General features: G+C 46.6%; 2 protein-coding genes across 2 annotated transcripts; one reads left to right on the top strand and one right to left on the bottom strand.

The window, feature by feature from the left end:
- Positions 1-3,552: 3,552 nt before the first annotated feature.
- On the bottom strand, positions 3,553-6,867 carry Sod1 (Superoxide dismutase 1). The gene is made up of 5 exons (XM_077685204.1): positions 6,619-6,867; positions 6,184-6,280; positions 5,972-6,041; positions 5,771-5,888; positions 3,553-3,821 (listed from the first exon to the last, which is right to left on the bottom strand). Exons 1-5 carry the CDS (start codon positions 6,688-6,690, stop codon positions 3,714-3,716), a joined length of 465 nt encoding a protein of 154 aa, XP_077541330.1. The 5' UTR covers positions 6,691-6,867; the 3' UTR covers positions 3,553-3,713.
- A 223-nt stretch (positions 6,868-7,090) lies between these two features.
- On the top strand, positions 7,091-12,598 carry Eif1a (eukaryotic translation initiation factor 1A). The gene is made up of 6 exons (XM_077685274.1): positions 7,091-7,234; positions 7,889-7,972; positions 9,091-9,194; positions 9,875-10,007; positions 10,235-10,326; positions 12,364-12,598. Exons 1-6 carry the CDS (start codon positions 7,219-7,221, stop codon positions 12,367-12,369), a joined length of 435 nt encoding a protein of 144 aa, XP_077541400.1. The 5' UTR covers positions 7,091-7,218; the 3' UTR covers positions 12,370-12,598.
- The last annotated feature ends 9,962 nt before the right edge of the window (positions 12,599-22,560 follow it).

Genomic DNA, 22,560 nt, shown 5'->3' on the forward strand with positions numbered 1-22,560 from the left:
AACAGCCCAATTTGATGCAATTTATGGTGGCAGCTCTTAGTAGCCTTTTGCATTATGTATATGCAAATTATAAGTTACTTGAATAGTTCAAAATATAGTTAAACCTGGATGTAACGAAAATGGCAAAAGTCTGCAATTTTTCGTTGCATGCAGGTTTCAAGTTAAGGCTCGCGGGAATGAAGCTGAAACAAAGCTAAGATGTCACAGTGGAAAAACCGCATGGGTTCACCTGCTGGTTTAGCTCGAGCTTAGGCACTACTCGGTGCTCCAAAGATGCATGGTCACTTAGTGCCGCATTCATAAACGTAGCTTAAGTATAACTTTTGTCACTTTTGGGTGCCTCAATGCATTTCAAGAAGCAGGCGCATGCTGAAAGGGTGCCTTTTCGCGAACTCGGTGCTCTTTTCTGCACTCTAAATTGTTGAGAGGGTGCCAGCTTGGATACTGTACCGGACGGCGACACTCTTCTTTCTTGCCGGTGAAGATGGCATTAAAAATAGTGAGCTTGTCTTGAAAAAGAATAAACTTTATCATCATCATGGCGAATTTCATTTTTAAGCGATTCTCTACGTTTTCGTAGCTGCTGGCTCCTTACAGTAGTGCTGGTATTTGCTGAATTAGTGCATTTCTCCGGCCGATTTTTCAGAGAGAGTGCAAAAATAACTCAGCCTAGCAACTTCGTTGCATAGATGTCGCAAACACATGGGTGTCAGTGTGGAATCAAAAAACTTCGTTAAATCCTGGAATTCGTTACGTCCAAGTTTAACTGTACTTTGTGATCTAACACAAAAACTGGACCTTACAGTTTCCCAGATGTGCATCAGTAAGTGGTAAATGCACCAGAAATTCGGCTAAGAGCTTTTTTAAATTTTTTCCATGGCTTGGAACGAATATATATGCTGATATATATGGACTGATATATTAGCCGATGGTTTGCGGGTAAATTGAACCAACTACAAGAGTTGTGTATTAGCAGATGTATATTACTCTTGTAATTGCTAACCCATTTTGTTGCTGCTTTTATTACTATTTTATTACTAACCTGTGCCTGTATTTTTATTGCTTCAGAACAGGCGCAGTGTGCAAAAATCGTAAAGTTTCATTTAATTTCTATGAGGGAAAGTGGGCATAGGGGGCAGTCACACAGGGCACAGAGAATCTGCATATGCACTTTTGCTTTGACATCTGCAACTCCGTACCAAGCAGACTAATTTCTCATGATGTCGCCAGACTGCAGACTGTTGAGATGATCATTCTTCAAAACCTGCGAAAAGGAGGCATTGCCACTAAAATGATGAAAACAAACTCCGCTTTCTTATCTAGGTGGATTGACCGGGTGTGTCTGCGTGTGCGACCACAATATCGATGTGGGTTGTTGGCCCACAGCCACAAGAGATAAGGCCAGCTCCAAATGCCCTTCCTTTCAGCCAAGGCTGCTGATTACTGCCACTGCTACTCAAGGAAGCAGCCAGCGTGTTTTGACAGTAATCTTGGAGCTTGAAGTGCGATATAGCACGTCTCATAGTTCACTGCTAGGACGCATTTGGCTTGCATATTTGACAGAGCCTTTCTTTAGTTAATATAGGGTGCAATTAATATGGCTGATTTTGTTCTGATTAGTGTCACCAAGCATCCATTTGTATTTTTTTAATTTCAAAAGCATTCGTAGTTTTGAAGTAATTTATGTTCAATAGATAACCGAATTGGTTATTTGATTTGATATTTTAGAAGTTTCAAATATTCACACATCGCTATCAAATTATGAGATTGTTTTCTGGCAATTTATATCCCTTCGAATTCAAGAGAAAGAAAAATGACTCATGGCTTGGCTGCACCAACCATTGAATGTCATGCGAAAGCAGCATACATTCTTGCTTTTGAAAGCGTTTTTCAGTATACCACCACGGGTATGTTTAACACTAGGCTTCAGAGTAGATCCACAATTTCTTGTGGTTGACCCTCGTAGTGCTTGCGCTCTAAGTTGTGAACTGAATTCTTGACCGAGTGAATAATTGTATTGACTGTACCCCTGTCGACAGGTTTGATTTGAGTTCCCAAGGGCATCTATGCTCGTGTGGCTTAAGATTTGGCTTGGAAACGTCGTCGTCTTGGCTAAGAGGCTGGGCCAATTGGCCTTATGTCCACCTACAATTAGGCTTAATGTTTGCCAGCCCTAATGTTGATCTTAACCTACCAATCAATGTCACACTCGTGTTAAATTGTGGGTACCGTTTTACGACACCATACTTCAAAGCACGACACAAGGCCTAGCATTAGGCCAGCACTTTCCCACTTCCTCAGCGTGATATTCCATTCAGAAATAGGACAAGACAGGCACTTATGGTGAACCGCAGAATGTTAACCATGTTGATATCTTTCTTGCGCCTCACCCCTAAAGCAACCTAAACGATAACGAACCGAAACCTGCTTTATTTACGAAAAGAATGCATGGAATCTAGCATTTTGCAATAAAAAACATCAGCGGGGACTGAAACCCAGGGTGTACATGCTAAATCCTGCAATTCTACCCCTAGACTATTGAGGCTGAACAGAGTTCATTTAGCAATTGCTGAAAATAGACAGTGTTCAAAGCAAACCAGTAGATGGCACTGGGTGCACACAGGAAGTGGCAGGCTTGTACCCGCTGGGGAACGAAATCTCGTGTCTCCAACTCCTCCCTCTGCACTTTACCTGTTCGCTGGCCCCTTACAAACAGGGTCACCGTTGCTGAAACTGAATTTTACATTTGCTGAAATTAATCCCCAGTGTGGGCATGTGTGCATGTATGTCAATGTGGCCTACTGTTCCTGCAGAATAGTTGAAACAGCCAGCCAGTCAATGGAGCGCTTGTACGGTTGCGTAGGCAGAACCTCAGAGGTGCATTCATAATAGCTTCCATTTCAGGAAATGCTGCAAGCAGGATAGCCCATTATGCATTACAACTGCTTTGTTAATCCAGACTCTGGATATATTTTCAGGAGTGAAGCATTTGCCCCCAATACAGGCCTTTTACATCTTGGAACCTGAGGGCAGTCTTCAAAACTTGAAGGGTTAGGAATTCAGATCACATGCACATGAAGAAGCCATACACCATTTAAGTTACACCAGTACTGCAATGGCAACATCCACTTTCAAAGCTCTTGCAGTTTTTATGCTTTAAGCATCCATTCGCAGCCCAAATTTCTAACCATCACACTGCCTTTACTCTAGCACACTAGAGGTATATTCATAGGGCATATGGCCACAAACTGCCCCCAGATTACTACATACTGCAATTAATACTACGCAGCCATGCATATGCTATGGGCCAAGTGGAACACCAAGCCAACACAATCCTGTACTTTGCACACATCTGGTAACTGTAGGAAAGGGACTCCATGGACAATGCGACTAGACAAGAGCATAGAAAGCGGACCTATACAGATCAAGGTGCAGTGCACACTCAAAGCGACAAAGTTCAAAGACACTTTTCCACCAGTTGCAACACCATGTCGAGCCAAGAACTGCAACATGGTGCAATTCCTGGTGGTGTCCATTAAACGTACAGGGTACTAGAAGCAAACAACCAGGCATTTATTTGATCAGTTAAGTATAGACCCATGGGTGGGCCTACTCGGCGATTCCCCCAACACCACGAAGTGCAGACCTGCCTGTGGAGCCTACTTGGCGATGCCCCCCCAACACCACAAAGTGCAGACCACCCGCCGACGAGACTACTTGGTGATGCCGACAACACCACAGGCCAGCCTGGCTCCCGCGTTGCCCGTTGTCTTGCTCAACTCGTGCCCGCCTTTGCCAAGGTCGTCCGGATCAGCGTGAACCTGTTCGAGAGGAGGCAGTGTCAGACGGAGCATGCACTGCAAAGCACAAACGACATGGCCAGTGCAGACAAAAGTGCGTGTGCGCGCACATGTGGCCCGAAATTTACCGTGAAGCGAACTAGGGGACAGAGAATAGGGTACATAAAATAAGCGGGCCTTCGATGCAAGCCAACATTGCAAGTCTCTGGTGTTTCAACAAGGTGCACAAATTGGAGACAGTGGTTGTTGCAGTTTTGAAAACCACAGCCCTACCCAAGAATGCACTGCCCAACACAAGGCTTGGAGGCAACTGAAGGGCCTCCGTCTTCCCTGCTGCAACCTTCATTTCACGCCGCATTCCCCTTGCATTGTATGTACCATCACGTAGTGAAGGTGCATACATTTGCTAGGCACCCTCCCTCCCTCCCACAAAATCTAATTACCCACCACATTATGACCCAATCCAGGATGCTGCACTGTTGGTTGTGTGGCATTTGTCTTGACGCTAAACGTGCCTACTGGTCTTTCCCTCGTGCCAGACACCAGCCTTGCTTTTTACAACCCCCAACATTCCATGCAAGTGGATGAGCGGGGCTGCTCTCCCCACCACATCTTCAACTGGTTCTTTGGCCTCGCCCCACACTTTAAGCATACCCTCAAGTCTACAAGACATTTATTTAGCACAGGCATGACAGACGGTTAAGCAAGTATGAAAGCACAATAGCACAGAAAACGGGGGAATGAAGTATGCATGTTAAAATAGTTGCAACATTCCATGAAAAACTAGCAAATGGAGCAACAAGGTACACATGCAGCGTGCCGTGTACCCATGCTACACGAGCATTTCGAAGGCCTTTGGTTGAAATGCCATTTGAGTCAAAGGAGCACCACCGACAACCTTGGAGGCTCTCAAAAACCTTTGAAACACGAACGGCCGTAATCTTGAATGCAGATTCTGCATGCCGTAATTACAAAACTTTATCTAAGAGTGAAACTCTTAATTTAGTATTTTAAATAATAGTTAAATTTAAATAGTTCAATGATCTTCATAATTTTTCACTTGTTTTCTATCACTCACTCTCCGATTACAAGGCAACTCTGTACCCTGAACACCAGGAGTCCAGGGGAAAAAAAAATAAAATAAAAAAAGGCTGCTAGTGCATGTTGTGCGCGTGGCTTGTAGATTGTTATCAATTTGCCAATTTAACTGTAAAATTAATCTTTGTCAGGAACGAAGCAGGGCAGAAGTAGCGACACCAAAACATGGCGGGCGAACGCGAAAACTTTCAACTGCGTTTGAGAATGGTCGTGAAGATCAGCGGAACTCCTTCCAGTTCAACTGGCCATTCGAAGGACATCCGAACTGGAAGGAGTTCTGCTGACCTACACAACCATTCTCAAAGGCAGTTGAAAGTTTCCACGTTCGCCCACCATGTTTTGGTGCTGCTGCTGCCCTGCTTCGTTCTTGACAAAGACTAATTTTAGAGTCAAATTGGGCAAAAAAAAAAGCAATTACTAGAGATCACATTGACAACAATCGACAAGCGCGCACAAAACATGCACAAGGCAGCCAGTCTCTGTCTTTTTTACACTGCCGGTGTTGAGAGTACCAAGTTAAGTTGCAGTCGTAGAGCGAGTGACGGAACGAAAACAATGGAAAAATCATGAGGCTCGTGCACCTGAAGCACCAAGTTTTACTCGAAACCCAAGTTTTACTCGTAAGACCTTTGATATCTCAAAGGTCAGTTGTGCTCCTTCGACTCAAATGCTTGAAGGCCTTCAAAACGCTAGTTTAGCACGGGTATAAGTCTGGCCATGTGCTGGGGCAGTTAGTGTGTCTGCTGCTCCAGCCTCTTGCAGGTGTGCAATGCAAGCTAGCACAGCTGGATGCACAGCTGGAAGCCTGGAGCGTGTGCCGATATCTAGCTTGGATTGATAAGCGCATGAGCTATTTGGCTCTGCATACTCACCACAACAGATCGCCCAATAATACTGTGCTCCCCAGCCAGGGAAATGACCGAGTCCGTGATGTGCACTTTGGCAACACCATCATCACCAGCAGTGACGTTGCCCAGGTCACCGACGTGCCTACATTAAACAGCAGTGAAACAAATATTTACAAACCCAAAAATCGGCTTATCTTAAAAAGCAGTATTTCCAAGCTTTTTCACCTGTTGGCATCCGCTGGTGCACCGTGTTCCTTGCAATGGGGGTTGAAATGGGCACCGGCACTCACGCATCCTATGAAATGGAGAGAGAATGTCGTCGCCGGTGTGCAAACCACCTGTTAGCCATTGCCAACAAATTGTGCGACAATTCTTAAAACGTCGCGTTAAAAATTGTGTGGCGCTTTTTTTATATATATTTCTGGGGCATTATTTACCGTTAGTGTTATCGCCGAACTCGTGGATGTGAAATCCGTGGAGTCCTTTGCCGAGGCCAGTTATTTCACCGACGACTTGAACCGGCTTCCCAGGGGCCTGGAATGAACAGCGATGCAGGTGCAATAATGTGGCGATGATTGACTGGAAACATTCATTTCCGAGCGCGGCAGACTGCACGAGAACACTTGAGAAGGAAGCTCGGAAGGCGGCCAAGGTAATGGTGCCGTGTGCAGAGCCGCCCGAGTGGCGCGAGTGAATGTTCCACCAAACAACAAAAAGTACTACGTAGCGGATTTTGTCACTACACTCAAGAATACGGTTTTAGCTGTTCCAATGCAAGCGCGTCTCGTTGCATGCATGCCAAATCACCTCCAAGGATTGACTATAAGAAAAAATAATAGGGCGCAGATCCGACGCCACCCTGCGCTGTTTACCTCCTGCGTGAAGTGGACTGTCCCCGAAGTCTTCTCGGAACCTTTCAGTACACAGACGGCCTTGATCGTCATCACGACAATTTAACACCGTCGTCACCGGTCACAAACAAGAGAGAATAATCGGTTAGAAAGCTAAGCAAGAACACGCAATACACACACGCTGGGTGCGCAGCAAAGCGTAAGTACGTCCCCACCTAGCTCTGCGTTTAAATACCCCTATGCGCAACAACACTGATTGATCAAAATTATGCGGCAGACCGCACCGACCGCACCACCACCTGCCGTGATGCGCTGCTTGCGCCGACCCTGCGCCGACAGAACTCAAATCCGACAAAAAATGCATATAAACCTGCAAGCTAATAATAAAAAATAATAAAATAATAATAAAACAATGCTGAGCAAGATTTTTGCGTCTGGGTATTTTCATTTGTACTCACCCCTGATGGAGAATTTTAGCCATAAAGTGCAGCAACATTGGCGTCCAGCTAGTGGCGCCGTCTTTTCCGTGCTTCTGCGTCGTCCATATTGAGTGCGCCCCAGATAGATCTCTGCAATTAGCGTGAATTTTTCTGTGGAAAACGATACCAAACCGCTCTTGTTATGCCGAAGAATAAGGGTAAGTGATTCTACCATCAGCTGGAACACAACTTTCCGGAAAAGGGGCCTCAAATAAACTACGTGTCAACGTAAATCCACAATGGCCAGAGATGTTTTGGTAGCCGACAATGCTTTTCGGGATTTTCCAGCAAAATTAGGGAGTACATCTCCGGTTTGCTCTTGTTGCTTTGTACATAAGTCTAGAAGTAATCTGTTCCCCCATGTCTCGTAGTCCCTAGTGAAACTTGTGAGCACCAGGCCACGGCGCAAGATGTGTATCGCGCGGCTTCCCTCGTTAGTTCTGCCATGCGTATGGATTAAATAGCTTAATAACAACTTCAGTCTCCATTTCTAGCCTATGTAGTGCCAGCGTTGGTAGTAATTTACCTGCTAACGTCCGCTATTTGCGCCTACAGTGTTCTAAAGCACCGTGATAGAAACGTAGTGGAGGGTTAGAAATCCGGAGCGTATCCCTGTCAAAACTTAACATTTACCTTTAAATAGAACAACAGCTTTGAATCAGATTGTTACTTGGAGGGCTTCAAATATTCGCGTTGCGTTGCTGAAGTTCTTCCGAGCATTTCCGTTGCGCATGTCGAAATCGGCCCCCATACGTATATTTGCTGGTCATCGCACCTCCATTGACTCATTCGTGTTATTTCTTCGCTTCTAGGAAAGGGAGGTAAGAACAGGAGGAGAGGGAAGAACGAAAATGAAACTGAAAAAAGAGAACTCGTCTTCAAGGAGGACGGCCAAGGTAAGCCGCACATTCCTGTTATATGGAGGAAAATGCTAATTTGCAATCGTGCTTTGTAGGCCTGATTACACTTTTTCTGCCAAATTTGGCTACCTGGTGGCGTGGTGTTACAAATAAATCAAGTTTTTGAGCTTGATTAGGCTCGGCTTGTGGCCTCCTTGCACGGTTGCCCCCAGCTGTGATTGCGGCTATTGAGAAGTTCTTGCCTGTAGCCTCCACAATAGCAAGAACGGGATTTAACACCACACATTCCACTTGCCTGTTGTCAGTGTGTGATCTGGTCGAAAAAAGAACCATCTGTGGAGCATTTCTCTACCTGGATTATCAATGGGTTCATCTCTGCACAAGTCTGAATAGTAGACTGCTATGACAGATGGCCGGGAGCCAGACGAAAACTTTACTTTAATTTATGGTGAAATGTAAGGGCATTTCACAATAAGAAGGGGGAAAAGGAGGTCTTCAAACAGCCAGCATTCCACCGTAAGCACTGAAGTGCAGCCAACATCCACTTATAAAGGCATCAAGTATTGTCCTCTGTGGGGCCAGGCGTTTTTATCGTCAGTTTATGTCTACTGGAGGACAAAGACCCCTCTCAGAGGTTTCCAGCTAATGCCTGCTGTTCATCTGGCTAACATAGGACAACGGATGGGCAAACTTGAAATGGATTTTGCAATGACCGACATTTGAGTAAACGTGCTGATGCAACGCAAATAGGCCTCGGTGATCTATAAAATTGGGTTTCCCCAAGAGTGATGTGCAGCTGGCACAATGGGCGAATGAGTGACAAGAGGAGTCACGTGAGCTTTTGCAAGCTGTTTGATAGTAGAGTAATAGGAAGGTGACGTTTTGAGGCCACAGCTTGGGATGTTACAGTAGTTGTCCTGTCAGGGCTCTAAAGATGCCATTTGACTTCATTGAGTCCAATGGAGGCTTTCATTGTTCACAATAAACATTTCTGCAGTGTTTCATACTAACGGTCTACGTCTTCTATACAAAGCCTCTTGCTTTGTTTGACTTGTGTGTATGTGTGTGACTTCTGGGGTCAAGTGAACAACTGCGTGTGTTGCCACTTGCATTTTTTTGAAAGCTATATACATCTGGCTTCTTTCAATGAACAGAATATGCTCAAGTCATCAAAATGCTTGGCAATGGACGGCTAGAAGCCATGTGCTTTGATGGCATGAAGAGGCTCTGTCACATTCGCGGAAAGCTGAGGAAAAAAGTAAGTGATCAATGCATGCGCTGGTCAAGAAACAGTTTCTGTTACAAACTTAATACCCTGCCTACTGACTCTGAGGAACGAGCTGGTAGCTGAAAAATATATGTGCAAGTAAATGGAATGAAAACAGTGTGATGTAATAGAATTCTTTGAAGTCTGCAAGAGGTAAATGGTAGAACGCAGTCAGTACCAGTTCTTCAGTGGTTGTGAAACTGCCTCGGAATGCCACTCCCACATGCATTTCCCCCCTATGTATTGATAATGGCTTGTTAATTGTTGGCACGGTGGCTACAAATTTAAAAAAAAATGCGACAGCTGCTTACGGAAAATCTTTCCGTACCAACATAACATTGGAGCTAGTGTTTGTTGTGCCGAGCCGTATCGTGAGCAACCCACTAAGCCTACCAATTGCTGTGCTGAAACCAAATGGAGATCATTTTCTGCCTTGTGTCCGCGCTAAGTGGGGATATTGTCTGTTGGAAGGCAACGGCCATGGGGTTGCGTTCCAGTGGCTAGTGGATGCAGTTGTTGTTGCCCTGCGCGTTGGTCCTTGCTGCAGCCGTATTACAGGGATGTAAATAAGCATGGTAGCAGCAGTGGACGGTAGGGTTGTTGTCGACTCTGCGTGATCCCTGCAAGCGTTCTGGGGCAGGTGAGGAGGAGGTATGTGGCGTCTTGTGCAGGTGTGGATCAACCAGGGTGACATCATCCTTGTGGGCTTGCGGGACTACCAAGATGCCAAGGCAGACGTGATCCTCAAGTACAACCCGGATGAGGCTCGCAACCTGAAGTCCTACGGCGAGCTGCCTGAGCACGGTGAGCGTCGCACGCTGGCTCCCTCCAAGGCCACTGAGTAGGGCCGCATTTCCCGCTGGGGGCTTTCCTGTCTCTCCTGAAGGGCGTCTTTGAAATGGGTGTCACTCGGAGTGGTGGGGGGGGGGGGAGTGGATATCCACTTTTGAATCGTCGTTGAACAGTTTTTGAAAGCTTTCAGTGCTCGTGCATGAGCCATGTTAATGTTTAAATGCTTTTTTGCCTTGCAGCCAAAATCAACGACACTGTCAACTTTGGCGAAGAGGAAGAAGACGACAACATTGAGTTCGATGAAGTCAGTGGCGATGAGGACATTGAAGGGGTGAGCACTTACCTGTCCGTTGTATTGACCTGTGCTGTGTTGTGATGCTGTTCAGCTGCAAAGCTGCTCTAATTGCTCATGTGGCACTGCTTTCAGTGTGTTCCCAGTTTTGTGAACTCTTCTTGTGACTTGTGGTCTAGGTACTGTATCAGGGTGTCTATGAATAGGCATTCCTAGTAAATGTGCACACTACAGGAAAATGTGGGAATTGTAGGGCAACTTTCTTTATTCCCTAAAACTGGTTGATTATGAGGTTTCATGTGCCGACGCAACGCAGGCGGTGAGGGACGCCGTAGTGGAGAGCTCCGGATTAATTTTGACCACCCGGGGATCTTTAACGGGCGCCGAAATCTCGTACACACGGGCGTTCTCGCTTTTCGCCTCCGTCAGAAAAGTGGCCGCCGCGGCCGGAAATTGAACCTGCATCGTTAGGCTCAGCAGCACAATGCCGTAGCCACTGGGCCACCGTGGCAGGTCCATAAAAATGGGGTAGAACGAGCTCTGGCACATATAGAAAACTGACCCAGTGAGACTGTGTAACAGAATTTACTTTTGAGCTCGTACACCGCAGCAACCAACAACCTCCCTTCATTTTCATTCTTGCGCACTCGTACAGGCACCTGCCACGGTGGCTCAGTGGCTAAGGCATAGTATGCTGAGCACGAGGTCGCGGGTTTCGATTCCCAGTCGCGGCGGCTGTTTTCTGATGTAGGCAAAAAGTAAAAACTCCCGTGTGTACGAGCTTTCGGCGCACGTTAAAGATACAAAGGCGCCATCTGTTGGGATGGACGATAGGCAGAATTTGGCTTCACGCATGCTTCACGTTGTGGAGTTCGGAAGTTCGATTCTCCCTGGGCGGCCTATTTGGAAACTGAAATGGAATATTTTGGCAAAATAAACGCCCCTGAGTCAGGCAGAATCGTCAAAGCTCCTTCACTGGGTCTGTTTACTGAATGCTGCCGTTGATTCTGGGCATGGAGGCTCAGTTAGCCACACTAAGAGCAACCCAGCGGCGTGTCTTAAAAATTTTCAAAATATTGTTTAAAAATACGTGTGTTAAAAGGTTTTCAATAAGTGAATAAACGTTTCAGCAGTTGCAGTAGCTGCTAGGTTTGCAGGTCACGTGACCGGGACACATATTGTAGTGTCAAGTTTCGACACCACTCACCGCCACCCTTCTGATTACAGAAAGATTGCTGCCAATATGTTTATAAATTGCTCGTGGTTGCTGGGCTATATAAAACACTGGCTTTCATATGAGCTAGAGAACATATGCGACAAAAACCGGTTGTCCGTCCCTTTAAAGGAGCCATGAAGACAAAACACAAGTTTGTGTTATTCGAAAGATTTCGTGTTTTATAGTGCCCCCAGCACTTGTCCGAATGCAAATGATGCTTTAGTCATGGAGAAATTAATTTAAGTTAAAATTTTTATTTTCCTGCTAAATCTTGCGTTTTCGTGGCCTGTAATAACGTCGCAGGGCATTGTTTACCGTTAGTGAACCTAGATGGCGCCACCACACCGCGGCAAGCCGTTTTCTGCCTTTGATTTGTTTGTGAACATATTTGTGCCTGGCTTGTTTTGTTCAGTCACAGTCCCGACAGCGTTTTTTGTGGACTTGTGAGAGGCGCCGATTGGAATGCTGAAGAATGTAAACGGGCTGAAGTGTTTACATTGTTTCTTATGTGACAGAGGTGAAATTTTGAGTGATCTTGCGGAATATTTACACCAGCTATCGTCTCTGACCAGCTATCGCAGCCAAAGGCACTTTATTTCGTCGTTTAGCAGCACTCAGCCCAAGTACACTTAAACAAGCACGTTTGACAGGGGTATTAAAGGCTTTTTGATTTGCATTCCTGAAGTGGGAATTGCAATTGGCTGAATAGCCTTCTTTTATTAGAAAAAAATAGATGTAGGTATAAACCAAGCGAAGTAATTTCTAGATAAAATGCTCTGCGAAAAGACAAACTCAGGGAATTTGGAAATGAGGATTCAGTAGATGCCGTGTTCATTCTTGTTTTCACTTTTTTTTTCTAGATCTGAGCATGCGTCTCGACCTTCATGGGCTGGTCCCCAACAACGCCACCCTCCGCAGAACATCGTGTGCCACTGTTTTCTTCTCGTGTGTGCAAAATTCAACTGTTTCCCCATGCCAGGGCTGCATCGAGCCATCGAGAGTAAAGTGCTTTGTGTTCAGCCCGAAAAACCCCCACGGCCAAGACCGAGTCCTCGTGATAAGGTTAAAGTCAAAACAGTGGAACACGTTTTCCGAGACATGGCATTGCATCTGGACAAAACCAGCTCTCATCAAAATTGTGCACAGCATAAAATGTGCTTGTTGGCCAGTGGCAGCTGTGCGCCCCTCGGAGCCTTTAATTGAAGGTGGGTGGATGAGCGTCGCAGTTGAGGCCCAGGTCCTTCTGCTTCAGTCTGGTTATTCCTGTAATGCCCTTGGCTCTGTTGTTTTTGACTGTGGTGCATGCTCCACAGTGAAGTGGCTGAAGGATTCTAAACAATAAAGTCTTTCCTTTGTTTTACTTGTAACATTATTGCTTGACTGTTTGCCATAGTGGCTGCTGGAATTGTATTTGTTGTCATTTGTTTACACCTTCTATTTGTGGATATTAACTTGATTAAGTGAAAATAAAGACATTACTGCTGATTAGAAGACTGGTCACTTGGCTGCTATTGGTCTTCATCACTGTGCTAATTTGAAGAAACTGAACAAGCAGTGTGCTTCACTGTTTTCTCCGATTGTGCCGAGTAGGGAATCTGCATGGTGATGGATGGTATCGAATGCAGGCTGGATGGAGTTTACCGAATGGGAAACAGTTTAGTGCTTATGCAAAGTGTTCTTGTGCGCTCCTTATGATAGCACAGTGCCGAGCACTTCTTTGAAGCCTCAAAGGTACAGGATAAACTGGGGGGCTGTTCCTGGATGGCGGTCCCGCAGCGTCACAGAGATGCCATGACGGGTAAACTGGAGTGGCTGGAGATGGATGGCAACAACCTAAAATGAAAAAAAAAAAGCAGGAGAAAAATTCCCCAAAATACCGCGGTAGGCACGGATGGGATACCGAAGGAATTGATCAATCAATTAGGGCCAAAGAGCAAGGGAAAGTTACTACAAGCCATCAGCACAGGGATAGAAAAGAAGGCAACTGGACACGTGGGAAACGGGCGGGACTAAACCGAGCTCGTACAGCCCATGCAGTCACCGTCACGTCAGTGCTGTACAGGTTAGGAATGCAGGCAGTGAAGTTTGAACTAGAGCAGTGGGTAGAAGAACATAGGATACTAGGGGAACTTCAAAAGGGGTTTCGAAAGGACAGAAGACTGGATGAAAACTTGTATGCTGTATAAGCCAATGCATTCAACTCAAATGCATTGAATGAATTCAAAGGTGGCGAAGATGCGAAACCGACCTTTGTGGTTCGAAACCGACCCGGGCATACACGGGAATATACAGGTGGCAGGATGAAAAGTGTTGGAGACGTCTCCTCAGCCCCTATCCACCTCGGAGACAGGGGGACGCCTCAGGGGTCAATGTTATCTCCCCTGCTTTTCAGAAAAACCTAGCACTACTCGATCTTCCGAGGCAGCTCAACGAGGTTCCCCATATAAAACACGCCTTGTACGCAGACGACATAACAATTTGGACTGGCTCTGATTCACTGAGTGGCCTTCAACAGGCAGCCGACATTGTTAACCAATATGCCCAGGAATGCGGCCTTTCCTGCGCCCTGCAAAAATCAGAGCTACTACTAGTAAGGAAAAAAATTACGCCCACCTCCCCTCGCGGGAACCCTGGTGTGATGCAACGCATCTCATGGGGGGGTTCCATTGGCGTTTTCCATCGTATTGATTACGCTTATAGCAGGGATTCTCACGCGAAGGGGAGGTGGGTGTAATTTTCCATTTTCACCACGCAATGCACATGCAGTACACGTATGCTCAGGTACGGTCTTTATTGCAGACGAGAATGAGTGCCTTGTGGTCCGTAAAGTGCACAGTTAGGGGCTCGACGATCGTCGAGTACTGCGAGAGAGTGCAAGTGTAACGCGGACGACCGTCGACTGAGACCGTCGGAGCGTGGTGTTGGTCGGAGCGCGGCATGCCGCATTATATTCACAGCGCCCGAAGGAGAGGAGAGCGCGGAGAGTAAGTACTGCACATGAGCAGCGCGTGCAGCGCCGCCCACCGGCGCCTAGCAACGGAGTGAGAGCGCGCTGCGCCAACCCGCAGCTGTTTAGGGGAGAGCGTTCGCTATCGGAGAGAGGAGAGGAGAGGCGCAGCTGTGCGGACAACGCCGGACAGAGGGGCGAGCATGAGATGCGTTGCATCTAAAAGTCACAGCCAAGGACTCCAATGACATTCAGATCAAACTGGACGGCCACACTATAAACCCTTGTAAACACCTCAAAATTCTCGGGCTAATAATCCAAGCGGATGCCAAGAACACTATCCTGGTGAACCACCTTAAGCACTCAGCAGAACGAGTAACGCACAATATATGATTCGCCGAATCTCCAACAGACAGCGCGGCATGAAGGAGCAGGACACAATACGACTCGTGCAAGCCTTTGTCATCCATCCCTGATAACGTACGCAACCCCTTACACAGTCCTATCCAAGGCAGAACTCGGAAAAAGTAAACATAATCATCCGAAAAGCCTACAAGCAAGCTTTGGGATTACCCATGAGTACCTCCACGGCCCGCTTGCTCAGTCTCGGCCTTCACAACACTGCCGAAGAACTTATCGAGGCCCACCTAGCTCGCAAGCCACAAACTGCGATTAGGCTTCTCCACTAAATGGCAGGCTCAGGAGAAACAGCAACCGCAGATGCTTCCACCAGAAATCAGAAAGAATGTCTACGTCGCCAACCTCCCAAAGAATATGCATACCCAGAGGGGAGGAGAAAAGCCAGAGCAGCGGCCCTCGACAAGCGGTATTCCAAAGACTCTTCAGCAGTGTACACTGATGCCGCCCCATACCAGCGTCACCGAGGAGCAGCGGTTGAAGTGGTCACCTCAAGGGATCAACCACTTACCAGCGTTACCAGTCTCACAATCAAGACCGGTTCTATCCAGGAAGCGGAAGAAGTGGCGATAACAGAAACCACCGCGATTACGATAAACACCGATTGTCAAGCGGCATGCAGAAGCTACGCGGCTGGAGCAGTCAGTAGTATTAACACTAGTATTAACAGTATTAACTCTATGGCTGGAGCAATTTCTGCGCCTCCTGAGCAAAACCCCTCACTCTCGCAACCCCTGCCGCCCCTGCCCGCTCCGATCCCCCGGGCAACGACACAGCCCATGCATTGGCCCGCGCTCTCACCAACCGGGCCCCAGAGGAGGAGGGAGGAACACGTACAGCACGTACAGTCCAACGCCGATTGAGACCTTCCAGGCGGTGAGCGCGAACACAGGCGGCGCTGCGAAGCGCGCCTCCGTGACGTCAGCTTAGGGATTCTCGCAGTTGTCGTCTGCTTCACTCAGGATCGCCCTCCCTGCTGCTTCTTTGCGCTCGGTCAACGTCTAATGCTTGTCCGCACCAGAATTGGCGTGTGGATAACTTTTTATCATAATAATAGGCTTAAAATCGCATACACTAGCTCATGGTGTCAATTAAAGTATAGTTTTGGATACCGCTACGGGAGAAACATTGCCGGCGCCGCCCCATTCCTTGCGAAGCCGGTCCTTTGCGGAGCGCGAAGAGTGGGAGCTAGGCGTCAGCTTCTCATGTAAGCATTCGAACAAAAGGAACAGTCAGCTGCTAATAACCGACAACAGCGAAAATGGAAGACCAAAACAAATTCTAGGCCTTCATGGCTGTCGGCTTTGGCAGAAGGCATCACGATTCCCGGTAGTCATATGTAAGGTAACTATAACAGTTTTTGCAACCTTGCCGAACGCTCGAACGCGTTTTGTCGCATCACTTTACGTTGTCAAGGCATGAAAGTTTGCGGACATGCACTATAGATCTGCAAAAACTGTAGGTTGAGTTCCAAATAACCCAGTGTGTATTACGCGCGTGCTGATTCTATACCAGGCATCTAACCAGTATGGAGGTTTATTGAGCAAAACGAGTCCCGTCTAATTGTTAAATTTATAGTAACGCATATATGTTTGTTAAGACCTGGAGGGATATTTCGGAACATTTTGCACAGCCATATCTTCCCGATATTCGGATATGCGTCATAGGAAAACTGCACTCAAGAGGAGGAGGAGGAATAAGGGGAGGAGGGGAAAACTTTGTTTAACAATTAAATCGATCTGGTTAGTGGGCCGGGTCGTCAGTCCAGGACAAGAGAGTAAAAGTAATTTTCTTCAAATCATAGAACGCCATCCCGAGTAGAATAGGATTTGTTCTTCGCGCCTGGAAGGGTTGAAAAGTAATAAAGAGCTAGTTGGAATTCTTCTTCGGTTTCGATCGAGTCTTGTAATATATGCAGGTATACTATTTATTACGTTAGTTAGCGAGTATATCATGCCTTCAACACCGTAATCATGTCATCATTGTTCGAGTTGAGAGTCAGTTCGTTATGGTAACGATATAATTACGATAGAAATTCGGAGCGCAAAAGTCGCCTTCGAGTACTGTGGACCACGTTGTTTAGGGCGCGATCGCGGTGGCGTAGCACAAACTTTCTCATTGTATTTGCATGTGAATAAACAAGGCACGCTGCGGATATGCTTGCACGCAGCCGTAATGAAAGCCAATTTGTGAAGAAGGGAATGTATGCCATACAAAATGAAGGAAATATTCACACGACCTTTGTGAGGCTCCCAGACATCCCGAAACCTCCTAATTAGAAGTTGGTGACGGCGCAGAAAAATTAATGCGTTGGGCAGAAAAAAAAGCAAAAAACAAATAATCCGACACAAGACAACAACGAAAGAAACAGAAGAAAGCCGCTTTATTTCCTGCTGTGCGATGAGCGTGTAGAGGCCGCTGCTTGGTACGTAGTATTAGGGTGCCTCGATGCGCGCCCGCTCCGCTGAGGGTGAGGACAACCGCGTCGTCTGCTAGCGCAACCGCCATTTTCTTGCATCCGCTGGGCGCGGGGCGCGCGTTTGCTGCGTGACGCGCCTTGATAGTGCTGGTCTCGCTAACAGTGTGGGCTTGATTTGGCTTTACTTTTGATATACATTCTTTTTCTAGGGCAGATGAACAGAAGAGTAAGGTTTTGGTGGAGGATTCTCTATTTTGAGAGGATTAGCGACGGTATGGTGAATGCCTTTCTTTTTTTACGATAGGTGACACGGCGGGAAACTTCTCGCCGTCGTGTCATGCCGGCGCCGTGAACTTGCTGTCGTTGCGTTTACATATAAACATAGCAGAAAGTAGGCGAAGTACACGAAGGAAGGGAACTGCTGCATATTCAAGTGCGAATGTCCGGCACGCTTACAGCCACTGAAACTATTATTCGATACTTACATATAAAGAATTGCCTGCGGCAAACTGTGTCATGCATGCACTGTGCAATCTAAACGTGATTGATTGATAGAGGTGTAATTGACACATGCCTTTTCACCTCCATGCGCTACTTTTATGGCATGATAAGCGACAATAAATGTCTTAAATATTATAATTTTTGCGCGCAACAGGATTTATATCAGACCTTAAGTTGAAAGAACACAATGAAACACGAGAATAACGCGTCGCATGCAGTTTTACGCTTTGGGATGGATATATCATTCACTCTGCCAAAAAAATGGGCTTTTGGTGAAGTTAGCGTGATGCGCCGGGATGACGTTTCGGGAATGAGAAAGGTCGCACACTTTTTTACAACGAGCGCCTTATTTCGTGATACAAAGTGAAATGACTGAAGATGTAAAGCGCCACACGTTTTATATCGGCCCCCCGCTTTAAGAGGCCACGTCCGTTTGCATCAATCAAAATATAAAAAGGCCGCAAAAGCATGATAAAACCTCCAACATAAACACATAAAACCGTGCGTCTGGTATCAAGAAACAGCAACACAGACAAGCTGACAATAGCCCCAAATGGATTTGGCACTGCTGAGAAGCCGGGTACATACACTGCATATGCAGGAGTGCTTCGTCGGCTGCCACTTGTCCCGCTTGATCTTCACCGCCCATAGAAGCCGCCTTTTTTGGGTCTCTAGGTAACGAAAACATGCTCCAGAGATTTTTAGCGCTGTTAGAACACTGGGGAACGCAGCACCCAGGCATTCTGCAAAGAGACTTTGTGAAGAGCGCCGCTTTTCGCGCGCCTAGCGCGGGAGTCGGCGGGGGCGGGATGCAAGAAAATGGCGGCGGCGCCTCCCGAGAACCGGTCTTGGCGGCGGCGACCCCTTCAAAGAGTGGCGCCACCCTCCACGGAACGGGCGCGCATCGAGGCACCCTACGTAGTATTAGACTGTTAAGTCTTCATAGGAGCATCTCAAAAATACTGCAGGGGAGCCTACGCATTTTGAATACTTATCGAGAAGCTCTGATCGCTGATCCTCGCGAATAAGCAAGAAAGGACGAGTTACACGCGATCTTCTGACCGATACTCTGAAGAAAGTTGTTCTCTATCTCTTCGTGTGTTGCAAACTTGTGGGGGATACAGCTTCAAATTATTCAGATGCGTCAGAAGCTGGCAAAATAACTGAGTCGCTAGAAATACGCTTTTTTACGCACTACAGCAACGAAGCGGGCGATTTCTAGCCCAGGCACTGTTGCCCCTCACAAGCGGAGTGTAGCAGACGACAGCGGCACGAATCCCTAAGCCCATATATTGTAAGAAACTCTATGCCTAAGCCGACGGCAGAGCCAGGGGGCGCCACTCAAAGATCTCACCGAGGACCTTTGCCCCCGCCCAACGCAATTTGTCTAAAATCCAGGAAAACACATTAAGACGAATTCAAACAAACACGTTCCCAAATCCAGTACGATTAAATCATCTATTCCCCAGGAGTGTGCTTTTTGCGGCAATTCAGGCACCCTCTACCACATCGTCTGGGAGTGCGACCGAAACCCCGACCTTCCCCCCCATTCCCAACCCTTCCCGTGAGCCATAGAGATAATATCCGTGAGCATATTGTCCAGCTCGAGCCTCGACGACCAGATGATCTTGGTTGACCGAGCGGACAGAACCAGGACAGCCCATGGACTTCCGGACTAGGAAGCCACCCCACAATTTATTTTTGCTCATTAAAGTTTCTTCTCTATCTCTCTCTCGACCATATTGTCAGGGAACGCACAGAGATACGACAGCCGTGGGGCAAGGGGGAAACAGCGTTGGCGGAGGTTTGGGGAAAGGGGAGCTTCAACTTCAAGGCCATAGAGGTGACGAAGAGGAAAAGCAGGGAAGAGATGGGTACGTACGGGGAGTAATCGACGATTTAGAAGTAGGGTGAGTAACAGGAAGTCGTTGGCTTACGACCGACGTCCATGCGACGTCCGACGTCCCGATTCAAAAGAGCCACTTATTATCATTATCATCATCATATTCAAAGGGATTGTATTCATCTATCCACCCATCCATCCACGCGCTACAGTAAAACCAAAAAACCAACATAAAAATGCAACAAGCGTAAAAAAAAAAGCAAAGTTAACAACAGAAACCAATGCTGCGCGCACCTGAAGTTGCAGGCATTTAAACAATGCTTACAGCCCCTGCACTGTCTTTGTCATGGAGGACTGTCTTTGTCCTCCATGGTCTTTGTCGATTTACGCGTCTGTTTCTCTACGCTAGCCAACGCGAACATAAAACTCTAGGGTGTTAGTGGGTGTCAGTAGTGCGGCAGCCCAGCCCGTCATTCGCAAGAACGGCGTCCGCCGGAGCAACCACTCCATCCTTCCTACGTGCGATGCGTATGCCTAACATTTCCTGCAATGTGCAAAGAATGAATGCAGGAAGTGCAGGAAGAGCATCGGCAGGAATGTTACGGTCAAGAGACCGGCAGGATCCGCTTAGGAAGTGGAAACGAACTCTGGTACCTGTGGGCGTCGAAGGCAGTGTTGAGACCACGGCCCCTCGATCAACTTGTGCACAACTCTTTCTGAATTTTCTTTTTATCCCGAGATGCGAGGCGGCGAGGCTCGACAGCGAATGTCGATGCCTCTTCTGCCCGCTGGAAGCATTAGGGACAGCGCACCTCGAGGCAGGAAATAACCACATAAAGGAGCTACAGGACCATGGCTTTCTGCAAGTCCTTCTGCAAAGGATATTGCTAACGGCGATGAGATGGTACAGTCTGAGCTCGTGAAGCGCGTTGAAGATGCTAGCACCCGTTACTGAATCTGATAAAGCTCTCATGGGCTGATACCAAATGTTTTGATGGCAGGGCGAGCAAGAGATTCAGGATGCGAGAAGTGGAGTGTAGTGTGTGCTGACAAGTGAAAAAAACTACTAGCAGCATATGATATGTATACAGAGAAGACCACATGAACAAACTAGACCGCGTGGCCATAAACTAGAGCTGGAATCCCTGGGTGTGCATTTTACGTGTTTCCGGTGAAATTTGTGCGTCTTCGGAAGGGCTCTGCAATATGTTAGACAAGTGTGTCTCCGGCCCCCCCCCCCCCCTCTCCCCATTTTATTTTGCTGTGACTTGGTGATAACTGTCAAACAAGCTTGATCCTTAATGCAAGCAGAGGCAATGACAGAAGGTTGATTGAATAGCTTACAGGCTTCATGAAACTGTTACATGAAAACTGGCTATGTTCAGGACTAGCTGCCATGTGAAGCAGCAGAAATGCCTTGAAACTGCATTTATGAGTTTGAGTTTACTATTTCTTTATAGAGGTCAATCACGTTTACTACAGAAAGAACGTTTATTACAGAAAGTTTTAATGCTAATGGGCAATAACCAGAACTGATTCTTGTGCAACAGCTGTCTTATGCCACCTTGCAGATTGTACAATGCCCCCAGCAGATTTTATCGCAAAAGCCTGCGAATTTCAGTTGTGCTTAAGGCTGAAAAATATACCTGTCCAGTGAGGTGTTGTGTTCTGACGGGCTCTGCAGTAGGTTAAAGAACTTTTTTTCGTGGCTTGGTGGTAATTTTAAAACAAACAATTGCTTGTTAACTTAATGCAACCAGGAACAATGACAAGAGCCATCTATCCTTTATTATTTTGCTGTTTGCTATAAGAATTTTGAGTAATGGTATGTACTTTATCGAGTTTCTTCATGATATTTCGTGTGTTATTGTAGAAAAAATATCATTTGTATGTTTTGAGGGTTGTCTCTGTATGTCACTAGTGGTAATTTTTTCTGAAATTCCAAATGGCTGGCTTTCACACGTGAACATTTTTCTGAATAGTTTTTGAGCTGCATCGTAGTGATACAACTTCTCTCTGATAGGTCTAACCTTTTTGTAACAAAGCTTGATAGGGCCGCCTTGGCCATGTGCCAGTTGTTCTTTCTGGACGGAGTGGGTTGCAAAGCAATAATCTTTGGCTGCACCGTGTGGCTTATCTTTTTGGTGAGGCTGATTTCTTTGCTTTGAACTTTGTAAAGCGCAGAATTGTTGGATGATATTTTTCCCACTGAATATTTCCTACTTGGTGCACATTTTTAATGTTTTTTGGGCCTGCATTAATTTTGATAAGCCTCTTGCAGATATCAATAACCCATATTATTTATTCTGCCCCGTGTTTTTGTCGTTTTTTGGTAATTCCATGAAAGAGAAGCAAGCCGACCTGTCTTTAGTATTGTTTAGCCTGTCTTCCACGTGCGAGAGCAGATCAGTTGTGATGGTTCTTGATTTCATAAGAGCATCTATGCATTTTTCATCCAATTGCACAAAGGAGTGGATGAACAAAAGAATGAATTGTGGTGGTTCAGCACCGCCCCATTTATTTCAACCTAGCCCATACATTCGTGGAGTACAGAGAGTTAGCCAATGTAGGCAGTCTGGGAACCGTGCAGCGGGCTCCGTGAGAACGTAGCGAATAACTATTTCGCTGTTCAAAGGCTGGATGATTTTTGCTTATGTTTCCAGATTTCTCAAGAAATGGAAAGATTTTAAGGAAGAGTTGCAAAGAAAGAAATAGAAGATCTTGTTGATTGCCCTTTCATTTGTTAAATTTTTGTACCCCCTTACTCAGTGCTCTCCCAAAGCCTGTAAGGTATGCAGAAATAAACACATCTGTGGAATAGTGCGCTGAAAATTATAATGTAGGCGGTCACACGAAGTGCTGCCAACACGTTGGTTGGGCATGTGCGGCTCCTAAGCTATCGAATGCAAACCAATGGTGTTTTGTTCTTT

Source organism: Haemaphysalis longicornis, unplaced genomic scaffold, assembly GCF_048455015.1.
Source record: "Haemaphysalis longicornis isolate Haplotype H1 unplaced genomic scaffold, Haemaphysalis longicornis Haplotype H1 scaffold_9, whole genome shotgun sequence".
NCBI classification, from domain to species: Eukaryota; Metazoa; Arthropoda; class Arachnida; order Ixodida; family Ixodidae; genus Haemaphysalis; species Haemaphysalis longicornis.

Coding starts and splice junctions, on each gene's coding strand:
- Sod1 (XM_077685204.1), bottom strand. CDS start 6,690: ATGACGATCAAGGCCGTCTGTGTACTGAAAGGTTCCGAGAAGACTTCG. Junction 6,281..6,618: donor CAGTCCACTTCACGCAGGAG/GTAAACAGCGCA, acceptor TGTTCATTCCAG/GCCCCTGGGAAGCCGGTTCA. Junction 6,042..6,183: donor GTTCGGCGATAACACTAACG/GTAAATAATGCC, acceptor TCCATTTCATAG/GATGCGTGAGTGCCGGTGCC.
- Eif1a (XM_077685274.1), top strand. Junction 7,973..9,090: donor CTTCAAGGAGGACGGCCAAG/GTAAGCCGCACA, acceptor TTCAATGAACAG/AATATGCTCAAGTCATCAAA. Junction 9,195..9,874: donor GCGGAAAGCTGAGGAAAAAA/GTAAGTGATCAA, acceptor CGTCTTGTGCAG/GTGTGGATCAACCAGGGTGA.